This window comes from Rhinolophus sinicus, chromosome 14, assembly GCF_057876585.1.
Source record: "Rhinolophus sinicus isolate RSI-liver-muscle chromosome 14, RSI-T2T, whole genome shotgun sequence".
NCBI lineage: Eukaryota > Metazoa > Chordata > Mammalia > Chiroptera > Rhinolophidae > Rhinolophus > Rhinolophus sinicus.
Genome location: NC_142514.1, coordinates 166,433,855 through 166,445,874, shown reverse-complemented (window position 1 = coordinate 166,445,874; position 12,020 = coordinate 166,433,855). Strand labels below are relative to the sequence as shown.

General features: G+C 42.7%; 1 protein-coding gene across 16 annotated transcripts in view; it reads right to left on the bottom strand.

Annotated features, from left to right (window-relative positions):
• Positions 1–1,006: 1,006 nt before the first annotated feature.
• Positions 1,007–12,020, bottom strand: part of CD44 (CD44 molecule (IN blood group)) — an 85,085-nt gene continuing 74,071 nt past the window's right edge. For all 16 annotated transcript variants that reach the window (XM_019738555.3, XM_019738545.3, XM_019738550.3 and 13 more), the window contains 3 exons: positions 9,738–9,806; positions 7,573–7,651; positions 1,007–1,917 (listed from right to left, as the gene is read on the bottom strand). In XM_019738555.3, coding sequence (XP_019594114.3) covers positions 1,713–1,917; positions 7,573–7,651; positions 9,738–9,806 — 353 coding nt within the window. In that variant the 3' untranslated portion in view covers positions 1,007–1,712. The remainder of the gene's footprint in view (positions 1,918–7,572; positions 7,652–9,737; positions 9,807–12,020) is intronic.

Sequence of the window (12,020 nt, the reverse complement as noted above, 5' to 3'; positions counted from 1 at the left end):
TATCTCCTTCAGCATTTGTATAAGCCCAGTCCTGATTTTCGTGGGAGCTTTTTCTTCTTTTTTTCCTCCTCCTCCTCCTCTGTTGCCTACCCCCTCCCATCCCCATCTTTCTTTTTCTTCTTTTTGTGTGAGAAACATTGCCAGCAAAGCATATCAGTTTAGGCAACAGATGACTTTTTATGGGGACCTAAGGAAGGAGGTCTCATTTTATAGGAGCCCTTACTTTATAGATTCAATCTCTCCTATTACAAGTAGCCTTTGGAAGTTCCAGGATGAATGGGGCCTTCTGAGCGTAGGAATAAAGACGACAAAGGACTTGCCAAGACAAGGATAAAGCCATTAATCTCTTATTTGACCATAACTCTGGTATCTGGTGATGAGATTCCAATGGTGGGAAGTCCTGTAACCTTTTGAGGGCTTCCCCAGGTACTTAATGTATCCTGAGTAACAACTGCATTGGAGACAGACAACTGGCTTGTTAAAGTATAAACAAGTACAGCCATAAAATTACTCAGGATCTACACTGCTCCCTCTCCCCTTTCCCCAGCCTGTGCCAATCAGTTGGCTACTCTCTATGCTCTCTTTCATTTCCATTGTTTTTCCTTTGATTACAAGAGGTCAAAAGGCACTTCCATATTATTTTTGGAAATCAGCAATGGGGTCAGTGTTCACGAAATGGGACGCCACAATGGTGAGTCCTGCAGATGTAATGTGACTTTTCACAGCCTGTCAGAGGAGAGAACAGGTGGCCATTAAAACATAAAGCAGCTGAAACTCCTGCTCTCACAATTCTGGGTCTAGGACAGGACAGAAAGCCTTTGGAGCCTCAGAAATAACCTAGTGCTATCTTCCTTGATCTTCCGTGAGATTTGGATGAGTGGGCCTGAGTGGGGCCTTAGCGCCTCTGAGATGAAGGCTTTCGGGGTGGACCTTCTCACATCTTCCTGATGAATTGTTGGGAGTCAGACCTTGCTGGTTAAGAAACTGAAGGATCACAGCACAAAAGTTAAAGTGAAAGAAGTACAGATGTTTATTATGAATCAGCATAAACCCCTTTATGCTTCTGACGAAGTAACAAAACAAAACAAAAATCATATTGATCAAAGGACCTCCAGGGTTTAATATTTCAAAAACACAGATAAATAGCTTACTACAGATAAATAGCTTCATCCTTTGGGCATTTCCAGAAGCATCTGAAAATTTTCCAGGGGGTCTGTAGAAGGGGATGTATAACCAGTACACCCAATCTCCTACCCCACTGGAAAGCGATGCCCAGGGATTGGATTGCTGGAGGGGCAATATGGACCCATTCAAGTTTCCTCCCAGGAACCAATCCCTCTTAGCCCTGGGGATGTCTTTAGCATGTGGCTGTCACCTGGGAGGTGGGGTGGAAAGAAGTTTGGGATTGGGAGGAGGGATTTGTGGTTTTTGTTAGAAGCTGTCCATAGCACACCCCAGGGAGTAAGTGGCTTCTAGGTGGGAACTGGAACCGTCAAATTCTTGTTGATTGGGCCATCATTTCAGAAAGCAATGCTGTTTTTATAAATTGGATGGACTTTAAAAAACAAAACACAAAAAACAAAAAGGAGTAGAAAATTTTATGCTAAAAAAAGAACCGAAATGAAATAATCAGTAGCACATTGCATCTGAGGAGTGTCCCAGCTCCCTGTAATGGTGACGTGTCATTTTTTTCCAAGGTCATGGTGTAGGGGTTACACCCCAATCTTCATGTCTACATTCTGCAGGTTCCGGGTCTCATCGGCTGTCATACACTGGTCAGGGGTCTCTGAGGGCTCCTTGTTCACCAAATGCACCATCTCCTGAGACTTGCTGGCCTCCCCGTTGAGTCCACTTGGCTTTCTGTCCTCCACAGCTCCATTTCCATTGTTGATCACCAGCTTTTTCTTCTGCCCACACCTAATCATTTAAAGATCATGAGAAAAGGGTGCAAGGACCAATCATCATCATCATTGTAGTAAACCACCATCATTATCACTACGGTTTATAATGTCTTAATACAGTTTCATCTTAATTGACTCTTAACAATTGGCACTTCTTAAAGTGAGTTCCCCGAGCCAGCAGCAAAAGCATCAGTTGTGAAAGCCAGACTTGTTGAATCAGAAAATTCTAGGAGTGGGGCCCAGGATCTGTGGTTTAACGAGTCCTCAATGGGTTTCTGATGCACACTCAAGTTGGAGAACTGGTGGTCACAACTCAGGAAGCCGGTGCTATTATTGTCTCCTAGTGCGGGTGAAGAAACCTTGGGACTCAGAAAATTCAGTAACTTGCCCCAGGTTACTCAGCAATTAATAAAAGAATCAGAATTCAAACCCTGGTGGGTCTGATTCCCAAGTTCTAATCCTCCTTCCTACGTGCTGTGCAATGGAAATGTTTGCCTCTGATAAGCACTGTAGCAATTTCTGCAGACTTAGATTAATCATCAACGTGATGATTTTAAATCATTTTGATTTGTGTATTCAAGAAAGTCCCATTACTTCCTCTCCCACTCAACACTTTGTTGGCCTCATCAGGGTTATTACTGCATTTACTAAGAAGAATGAAACATTTCTCTGGACGCATAAGGCTGTATTGATTTTTTTCCCTAACATTGGTTAACTTCCACATAACCCTGGATATAGGAGGTTGAACTACACAAGGCAAATATTTCGTTGTCACTTTAAGGTTTCTTTACATGTAATTTCATGTAATCCTCACAATAGTCTTGCAAAGCAGCTGTTATTTCTATTATACAGCAGTGGAAACTGAGGCCTAGGGAGGTTTAATAGCTAGCTTAGGTCCCATAGCTATTAAGACAGAGAGTCAATATTCAAATCTAGGCATTTATGACCAAAAGCCTGGACTCTGCCCAGCTCTGTTCATGCTGCCAACCATCTGGAGATTTGGAAACTGTATGAAGTCGGAATTGTTCATTTTGCCGCTGGATATTTGGGGTAATATAAACAAAGCCTCTATTATTCATGATCATGGGCCATTCCCACTAGGACTGCCAAGGCCATAAAGTTTAATCTCTTGTTTGGGGAAATAGAAATAATACCTCCTCGACAGGAGGTAGATCCTATCTCCTCTGGCAGGCTGCTTGGTGAGGGGCAGAGGGAAGGATGCTTGAGTCCTGCCACAGATCCATGGGCTGGGAGTATGGATGCCATTCACACGGACAAGAGCAGGGGCTTGGAAAGCCTGGTTTTGAGATCGTAACTGCTGTGTGACCTCAGGCAACTCACTTGACCTATCTGAGCCTCAGCTTTCTTATGTGTAATATCAGACTATAAAGAGTACCAGTTTCACAAGATTGTGGAAAGGCCTTGAGAAGAGAGCCTGGCACTGCATACATGAGTCTATCGTTGTTGCTCTTAATGAACATTGTGGGGTGAGGAAACTAAGGCGGTGGATAAGCTCTTAGAACAGTATCTGGAGCACAGTAAATGTTCAAGAGTCACTGGCTGTAATTGTTCATACAAGAGCCCATAAGAAATGGGCTTTGCTTGTGTCTCCTGGCTGCCTCCACCCACCTTGTCCTATTGCCTATGAAGGTGACTTAAAAGGCCAAAGGGGGAATGCTGCTGGTGGTATTTCGGATTCTCGGGTTAAAGTAATTCCCATTTGCCTACCAAATAGGTACTGGAGAAGTTGAATGAAATATTGGGGGAAAGTATTTTTACAAGCATAAAACAATGTTTGTGCATGGGGGTGAAGTAGGGATGGATGTTAGTAATACAGACAAAGCTCATTTTGAAAGTGGATAACATTCGATCTGTAGGGCTTTGGAATATGGCGCTTGCGTTGTTCTGCCTGCACTTCCCTTTGGATTTGTGTGTCTCTGTTACTGCCTGAGTTCTTTGAGGAGGGTAAGATGATTCTCATAAACAACTCAGTCTATTAACTTAGTACTCCAGGCATTTAAGTAAGTACTTTTAAAAGACAAGTTCTAACTTTCTCATTCTTCTTAGAGGAATTTTAAAAGAAGCATTAGAGATGAAGGGACCTCAGAGGTCATCTAACCCAAACTTTTCTTTATGTAAATTGGAGACTGAGTCCAAAATGTCAAGGATATTGCCCAAGGCTGCAAGTGCTAGCTACGGCAGGACCTACATCATATCTACAACTTAGATTTTCTGAGTCCAAAAGTCAGAGATCTCCACCAAACTGCACCCTGCCTTTATTTCCTTTCCTTTTAAATCTTAGGCATTAGCTGAGCATACAGTGACCATACAATGTGGATGAAGGTAGACTCCAGCCTTGACACAAGAGGGTGCGGTTTAGAAACCAGGTAACGTACATTTAAGGCACGGAGGCATCGCTCTTGAAAGACTTAAGGGGGGTAACTTAAAAACTGATTTTACGTCTCTTCCACCTGACAATCCTTAAAGATATTTAGAGAGTTATTTTGCTTCATGTTAGAGCTGTGACATTCAATATGGTAGCAACTAGCCACACGTGGCTATTTAAATTTAAGCTAATGAAAATAAAATTAAATTAAAAATTCCCTTCTTCAGTCCAACTAGCCAAATTTTGAGTGCTCAGTAGCCACGGATGGTTAATGGTTGTGTACTGGACAGTGCAGGTATAGAAAGAACCTTTCCATCATCACAAAAAAGGTCTAATAGACAGCTCTCTTCTACAGGGCAGAATGAGGTTGGGTGAGCTCCATTATGATGAGCTAGACCACAGTTTAAGGGAGACGTTTCTAAATCATGGGGCTTTATAGAGGGGACCTACCAAGCAGCAGGTGTATGACTGCCCGCTGGGGTTTACAGAAAAGAACATTATTCCCATGAGAGTGAAAGCTGGTGAAGGCCTTTTTTGCACAATCAGCATAGAAACATTCTTTAATCATTCTGGTGTTGTGACGCCTTCTCTGGTCAGGCTGTCACATTTTTTTGTTCCTCTTCATAGAAATCAGGTAAATTCTTTAAGGGAAAAAGGCACCTAACTTCTTCTCTTGGGCCTCATCCAATAGCTACAAAGCCAATTGACACCTAACACCTTTGTTTGCTCGTAAGGAGAGTGAATAAACTACGATTTCCCCTGAAAAGCTGCAATTCAAGGACTCTGTTTACATGAAGAAGAGCAAGGTAAGGTGATGTGGGCTATGAGAGGGATGGGAAAAGCTGAATAAAGAATAGGACCCCTAAATCAGAACCTTTAAGATGACCCAGCTCACAGATCACATTGCTGGACGCCTGTGATCAACCCTTGAACATCAAAAGTGTTCAGCGACTAACACTTTTCTACTTTTGTCTTGTAACCATAATTCATCTAAAAGTGCCTGGCGCAGAGTGTGTGCTCAGTAAATATTAGCTGACTCAAACCCAACAGGCCAATATTGCCACACAACCTCAAGATTCTTTTAGGGAAGGCATGGTACCCTTTTCGCTTTTCATCTTCTCTTTCGCCTCACCTGTGCTGATGGTCACAACCTCCCCTCAACAGATGTTTGCTGAATAAATGAATGCCTGTTGGAGATCTCTAGGAGTACCGCCAAACAAACTTTCTTTGGTGAAAATAGGATTCTGTATCTCTCTAAAAGGCCCCCTCAAAGCACAAAGGCCCCTGCCTTTAAGAGGATTAGAAAATGGCTGGCGGCTTTAGAAGCACAGTGCACATTACAGGGCATGTGAAGCCATTAACTACCCTTTAGCTGCGTAGCAAATCTGTTTTCGATTATCAGATCAGGACATAGTAATTTACGGCGTCCAGGCAGCTACTTTCCCAGTGAGATAGTTGCTGTGCTGGATCCCGCAGGTCCCTGTTTGCCGGTTGCTAGGGTGACTGCTGGTCTTGGGGAGCGGGGGAGCGCGCAGCAGTGGGGCCCCTTTTTACTGCTGACATGATGGGGAGCAGCGGACATGTGAGCTAACCAGCCACACTGCACAGACTCCAGCTGCTCTCCAGGACAGCTGAGATGCGTCTCGGGGGTCTCCCCCGCGTCACAGCATCAGGGGCCAACGTTTCTATGGTGACGTGCACAGCTCATGACTGTATGTGTGCATTCTATGGCCTGAAACAAAAGGAGTGATTTCCAACAATAGGAAATCTGTATTTAACTGAGCAAAAGTAATCTAAGAGAAAACAAGGAAGCTGGGGGGAAAGTATAAAGACTCTTTGTAAGGGCTCCCTCAAGTCACATTATTTAAATTCAACTGAAAAAAAAAATCTCTTTCCATTTAGTCATAGAAGACTTCTAGGAGGTCTTTCAGATTTTCTTTCCTAGTTTTTGTTCCTTATACAATATCAGCTATGATGACTAATTTTTTTTTATTATGCCCTCAAAGGTACAGGTAGCAACACAGCTATTTGACTTTAACATAGCATTTTTATTAACTTGTACCAGTGTAAGATGGCATTATTTGATTTCCTCATATAATTAGAGATACTGCACAGGCTGTACACAACAACAGAATTAGGTATTTGTTGCTTTCCGAAAGCCAACAAATAAGATTCTTTAATTTTCTCCAGGTCTTTTCCTAAACTGAGGGGGCATTTTCTTACCTGTTAAATGATCTAGTAATACAATAAAGGTGGCCCCACTTGGAAATAAGATTCTTCTACCTTATAAGAAGAAATCTCAGGAGACACTTACAAAAGGTTTAATGTTCTTGTGCATATGCTCAGAAAAAAAAAATGCATTTTTAAAGCACCTTAAGCAGGCAATTTAGACTTACACTTATGGAATAACCCTGTCCAAGTTCATTTTCTCTGTCACTAAAATTACTATTTTCCTTCACTTCACTTTAGGTGGCGTTATTTCTGGAGCCTTGTCACCGCTCAACCAGGGACGTGTTATTTACATAACTTCTGCAACAATAAGCCTTGGTTGAGGTAGGGAAAGAGAGAGACCTTTGAGGATACAAAAGCAGCTCCCATGCCAGTTCTAGGGAGTTCACTGTCTTTCCTCAGCTTTGTGCAAGGGAAGGTATTCATTGTTTCATAGCCCTCACTGTCAGGGAGCTCTCCTTAGCCGTAATTTGAATCCTTTCAACTGCAGCTTTCAGAAAACAGAAAATAGTGTCCTTACAACACACCAAACAAACACACGAACTCAATGCCTGTTTTAAGTAAGGGTTCTAGAAAGTTCCATGGGCCTCCGACAGAGGACCAGTCCCTGAATCTTTATGTGGTGCATTGTGAATGCACTTAATAAATATTTATTTAACGCATCAATTAATGAGTACATACTTTTATGCCTTCCTGGTGAGATATTTCATAACTTTCATAAAAAAAGAGTCTCTGTGGGTTTAACCTCAAAATAATTAAGAACCCCAAGAGAGTCAACCACTATTTAAAAGTGTCGGTCCATATAATCCCGGCGTTTCCTTTCTCTAAAGAACGTGCCAGAACAGGGCTTGCGAAACTGTACCATGCACATGAATCTCTAAGATCTTGTCAAAACAGACCAGGATACAGGCAGTCTGGGGTGAGAATCAGCATTTCTAACAAGCCCCCAGGGTGCCGAAGCTATGGGTTCCAGGAGCTACACTCTGAGCAGCAGGGACATACAGCCTAAGTTTAAATGAAGCCCCTTCAAAGTGGAAGGCGCTGAGGAGCCCTTACCTTCTTCTACTGTTGACAGCGATGCAGACGGCGAGAATCAAAGCCAGGGCCAGAAGGGATGCCAAGATGATCAGCCATTCTGGTGTGAGTGAACCAAAAGACACTGTGAACTTGGGAAATACACGTTGTGAAAACAAAAATGCACTTTATGAACCTGACATGGTCCAAACACGAACCACCGTCAGTATTACGGATGAGTCCAGCCAAATAACCCAGCCAGGATGCAGAGAATACTGGAAGAACGATTTTGTTCTAGGTATTTGTCCAACAGGCCTCTTGTTTAAATCTCTCATCATCAGTCAGGATTTCCAAGTCCCTCCAGGAGAAACATGTCTCCAAAAACGTGGAGAATAACCTGTTGAAACTTGTAGATGCCTTTGGTGCAATAGTATTAAGTAGACTAAAGGAAACTTGTGGCTCCCATGAAGGAAACATTCCTTTCCTATATAAGAACATCCGCCCTATATTTCATTAAGGAACAAAGACTGAGACTACATACAAGTAAATGGGCAAAGGACACTCCTGTTGAGGGCTGGAACTGTGCATATTCAAGGGGGGGGCGGGAAGAGGGAGGTCATTTGGCAAAATTTGTCAAAAGCCTTCAAAATGCACAGGCTTCTGATCTAGCAGACCTAGAATTTATAGGACCTCAGAATTCACTACGAAGATGTTCATTACTGTGCTATTTATAATTGTAAAAGTTGGAGACTTTATATCCAACAGTGAGGATGCAATTGAATAAATTAGGGTACACCCATTGTGTCATTGGCAAGCTGTGGCCAACCAGTTAAGAAGAATAGTTCACTAAAGAGCATGTATGGTATAATTATATTTTTGTTTATAAATTACATTGAAAAATGACAGGAAAGACATATATGAAAATAGTAACCATGGTATTTCTGGATGGTGAGGTAGATACTAAGTCATTTACATTTCTGTGCTTTTGTTTAGCTGTATTTTCTAAAATGTTTCCAATCATTAATGTGTCATGTAGACTAATAAAATGTTATACACGTTTTTAAATCAAGCTTTAATAGGACTAAAACATGACTTGACAACTTGAATAAATTCAGTTGCCAAGTGGGTTGTATATCTGTGCAATGAAGTAGAGCTTAAGAAATAAGAAAGAGGGGCAGTCTTTCATTGTCTCTCCTCTTTGAGAGTCTTGGTTCTCCTCTGATTTCCTGCTCAGTACTGCCTTTGCCTGACCTCTACCTGGTTAGGGGAGTTTGGGGAGTGAGGTCAAGTCAGGAGGAAGGGAGGCCAAAGGAGGGAAGCATTTCTGTTCTTTCTCGGGTCTCTAGCTCTGAGGTGCCCCCCATTCACGCTCACTAGGGCTGAGAAGCATCCTGCTGTCTAATTATAGAAAATTACATCCCTCCCACCCCCTTCCTTCCTGGCAGCCCACTCCCTCTCCACATGCTCTGCCTCCAGCTATGCCCAAGCTGGGGGGCACACGCCACATTCTTCTTTTGCCCCATGGGAGACTCAGTTTAAAGGCCTCTGAAAAGGGGAGCATTGAAAGGATAATTTACAACCCTAGGAAAACCTTTCCTTTTTTGTACTCCCCCTCTACAAATACTCAATTGTGAGCCCTAGTCAAATGAAGAATTTGCTTCAAATGTCTTAAATCTTGACGTTCAGGGAAGCCACATGTCCCAGGCTCCTCACCACACATGTAACACTGTCTGAAATGTCCTTCTATATAAATTATGAAGACTGTCCCTTGAGAAAAAGTAGGTTGAGGACCAGAAGAATGTTTTCACTCCACCAAACATACTGTCTGCAATGTGAGAGAAAAATTATACATTTCACCCCAAACCCCAGAAATAAAGGGGAAACTGGTCTAGGATAGGCAGGATCTGGGGATGACATGGAGTCCCCTGGGACGGAAGCTTTAGTAACTCTCATGGCACTTCTTTGGGACAGACCAGGGACAAGTCTGAATGTAAACTCAGCCAATCTATGGAACTCAGGAAAAAAAGAATGTTCCATCTTTTCTTATCAAGAGACTGTAATGTTTTCATTTATCTTTGGCTTATAAAAAGCAACAATTAGGTTCAGTGTGGACATTTAGGAGAATGTGGTTGGTTCTTCCTTTCTGGAACATTCGGTGAGACCTGCTTTTAGCATCTTTCTTTTTTTCCCCACAGCTTGAAACTCACCTGGAATTTGAGGTTTCCTCATAGGACTAGAGGTCGTGTTGGCCCCACCTTGACTCCCACTTGAGTGTCCTAAGGGGAAAAACAACACCTCTCAACCAAAGTTAGGAACGCGTAACCTGGCTTACAGAGCAGCACACAGGGCCAGCCTCTGTGTCCTGCAGCATTGCAAAGCTATTTATAGATTCCAGCCCAGACATATATAAAGTGTTCCAAGTAAGTTATCTCCCTTGAAAAGTTCAGTTTGATTCAGGCTAAGATTTGCACATGAGAATTTTCAGCAGTAGCCACGTGCAGGGCTGTAGAGCAACACAGGCCTGGGTTTCCGTCCCACCTCCGCCTCTTGCTCACAACATCTGTTGGGTCCAGTTGCCCTCTCCACATCTCGGTTTTCTCACTCGTAAGTAGGGTAATAAAAATCTACTTTATCATGATTTCACAGAGGTTTAAAGAAGTACACAAGAATGGTAATTGCGTGTAGTTATTTTCCTTTTTTAATTTACGACCTTTCTTCTCAAAGTGGGGTCCCTGGACCAGCAGCGTAAGCGTCACACGGGAGGTTGCTGGGAACAGAGTCTCAGGCCTCACCTCAAAGCTGCCAAATCGGAATCTTCATTGTAACAAGATCCCTAGGGGATTCACATGCCAGAAAGTCCGAAGTAAATATAAAAAACACATCCAATGTCATAGTAAAAGGAAACATAAATATAATAAGGGCTTGGTGGGGCCATGGACCTTTCTGCCTATGAAAAATCACCCTGTTAGAGTCCCCGCTAATATACGGAGGATGCCGAACAAAATGTGTACACATGACTTGCATTCATCTTTTGTTTTTGGTATATATTATTACAATTTTAATACAGTTTTTTCCTTTCTTAAAACGTGTATACATTTTTTTCGGCACCCTCTGTATTACTGAAACATGCTTTATTTGTGAAGAATGTATATTTTCTAGTGCTGCAAAACAAAATAAGGAACAACAACAAAAAAATCTCAAGCTGGAAGGAAGCATCGCAAGACAAAGAATCCCCAAAGCAGAGCAGGCATCTTATCAAAATGAGGGAGGAACTGTGTTTTAAAAGAAACTACTTAGACATTTTATGAAGAGATTCACCCAAATGAAAGCTGTTTTTCTCTTTGTGTGTGTGTTTTTTAAACTTCCTTTACTGCTTTAAAACAAAACTTGAAAATATCCCACTAAAAGGAACGCGTTTATCTCTACCAAATGGGAACCCACTGCAGAATGCTAAAGCCCTCCAACGGAACAAAAAAACAGGACAGTCTGCTTGGATAACCAATGGAGGAAGATGGCTGGGCCTTAAATGAAAACCTTTCCTAAGAGAGTCAGACTTTAGACCATGTAAGGTAGACATTGAAATCTTGATTACGGTGGTTATTTTGGACAGGATGGCTCCTGTTTATGCAATTTAGCATTTTTGTTAAACTCGAAATGGAGCAAAACAGTCTTACATACGATGTCTGGCCATTTCAACATACCTCGTGCCATTTTGACAGTGGCCTCTCACTTTACAAACCTCAGGAGGAGTCCAAGGCACTTGCTCTGCTTACCAGAGCCCTTGGTCATTGGCAGGCCTTCACCTGCACAGGTCATGGGATATTGGCCATCGTAACTGGAGATCTCTGGCCATGGAAACCCCCTCAGACGTACAGTCACTCTCGCTGGTCTTTCCCTGATTCACAGCAGCCTTTGATATTTGAAAGAGAGGCCATTCCTGGATCATAAAATCCTTATTTTGGTTTTCCAAAAAAGTGCTCCTAGCAAGGAAAGATCTGGGTGTGTGTACAACTAGATGAAACCTCCCATTTGAACAATAGACACCTGCACAGGAGTCAAACAAAAGAGACCGCTCCCGCCCACCTGATTCTCACTTCAAGCAAAAGCCAAGAAGATGGATGAGATACAGCAGGTCTCGCCTCGCCTAAAGGTCTGCAAATCCAGCCAGGGTAGGGCTGGCTGGAAAAGCAAGTTCTGCAAAGCGGGACACTTGACGCAGCAGTTGGGAGATGGGATCCCATCGGAGACATGTGCATAGAAATAATTCAGCTGGTTTCAACTGTGAAAAAAAACAGCCCGGGACAGTGCTTCTCAAACTTGAATGTATATACAAGCCACTTGGAGTGGGAAGGCCTAGTCAAAGTGCATGTCTTGATTCAGTAGGTCTGAAATGGATGGGGAGTCTGCATTTCCAACCAGCCCTGAGGTGAAATTCGTGCCGCTGATCCAAGGACCACACTTGGCCCAGCTGGGGTCTCTTGATTTTAGAG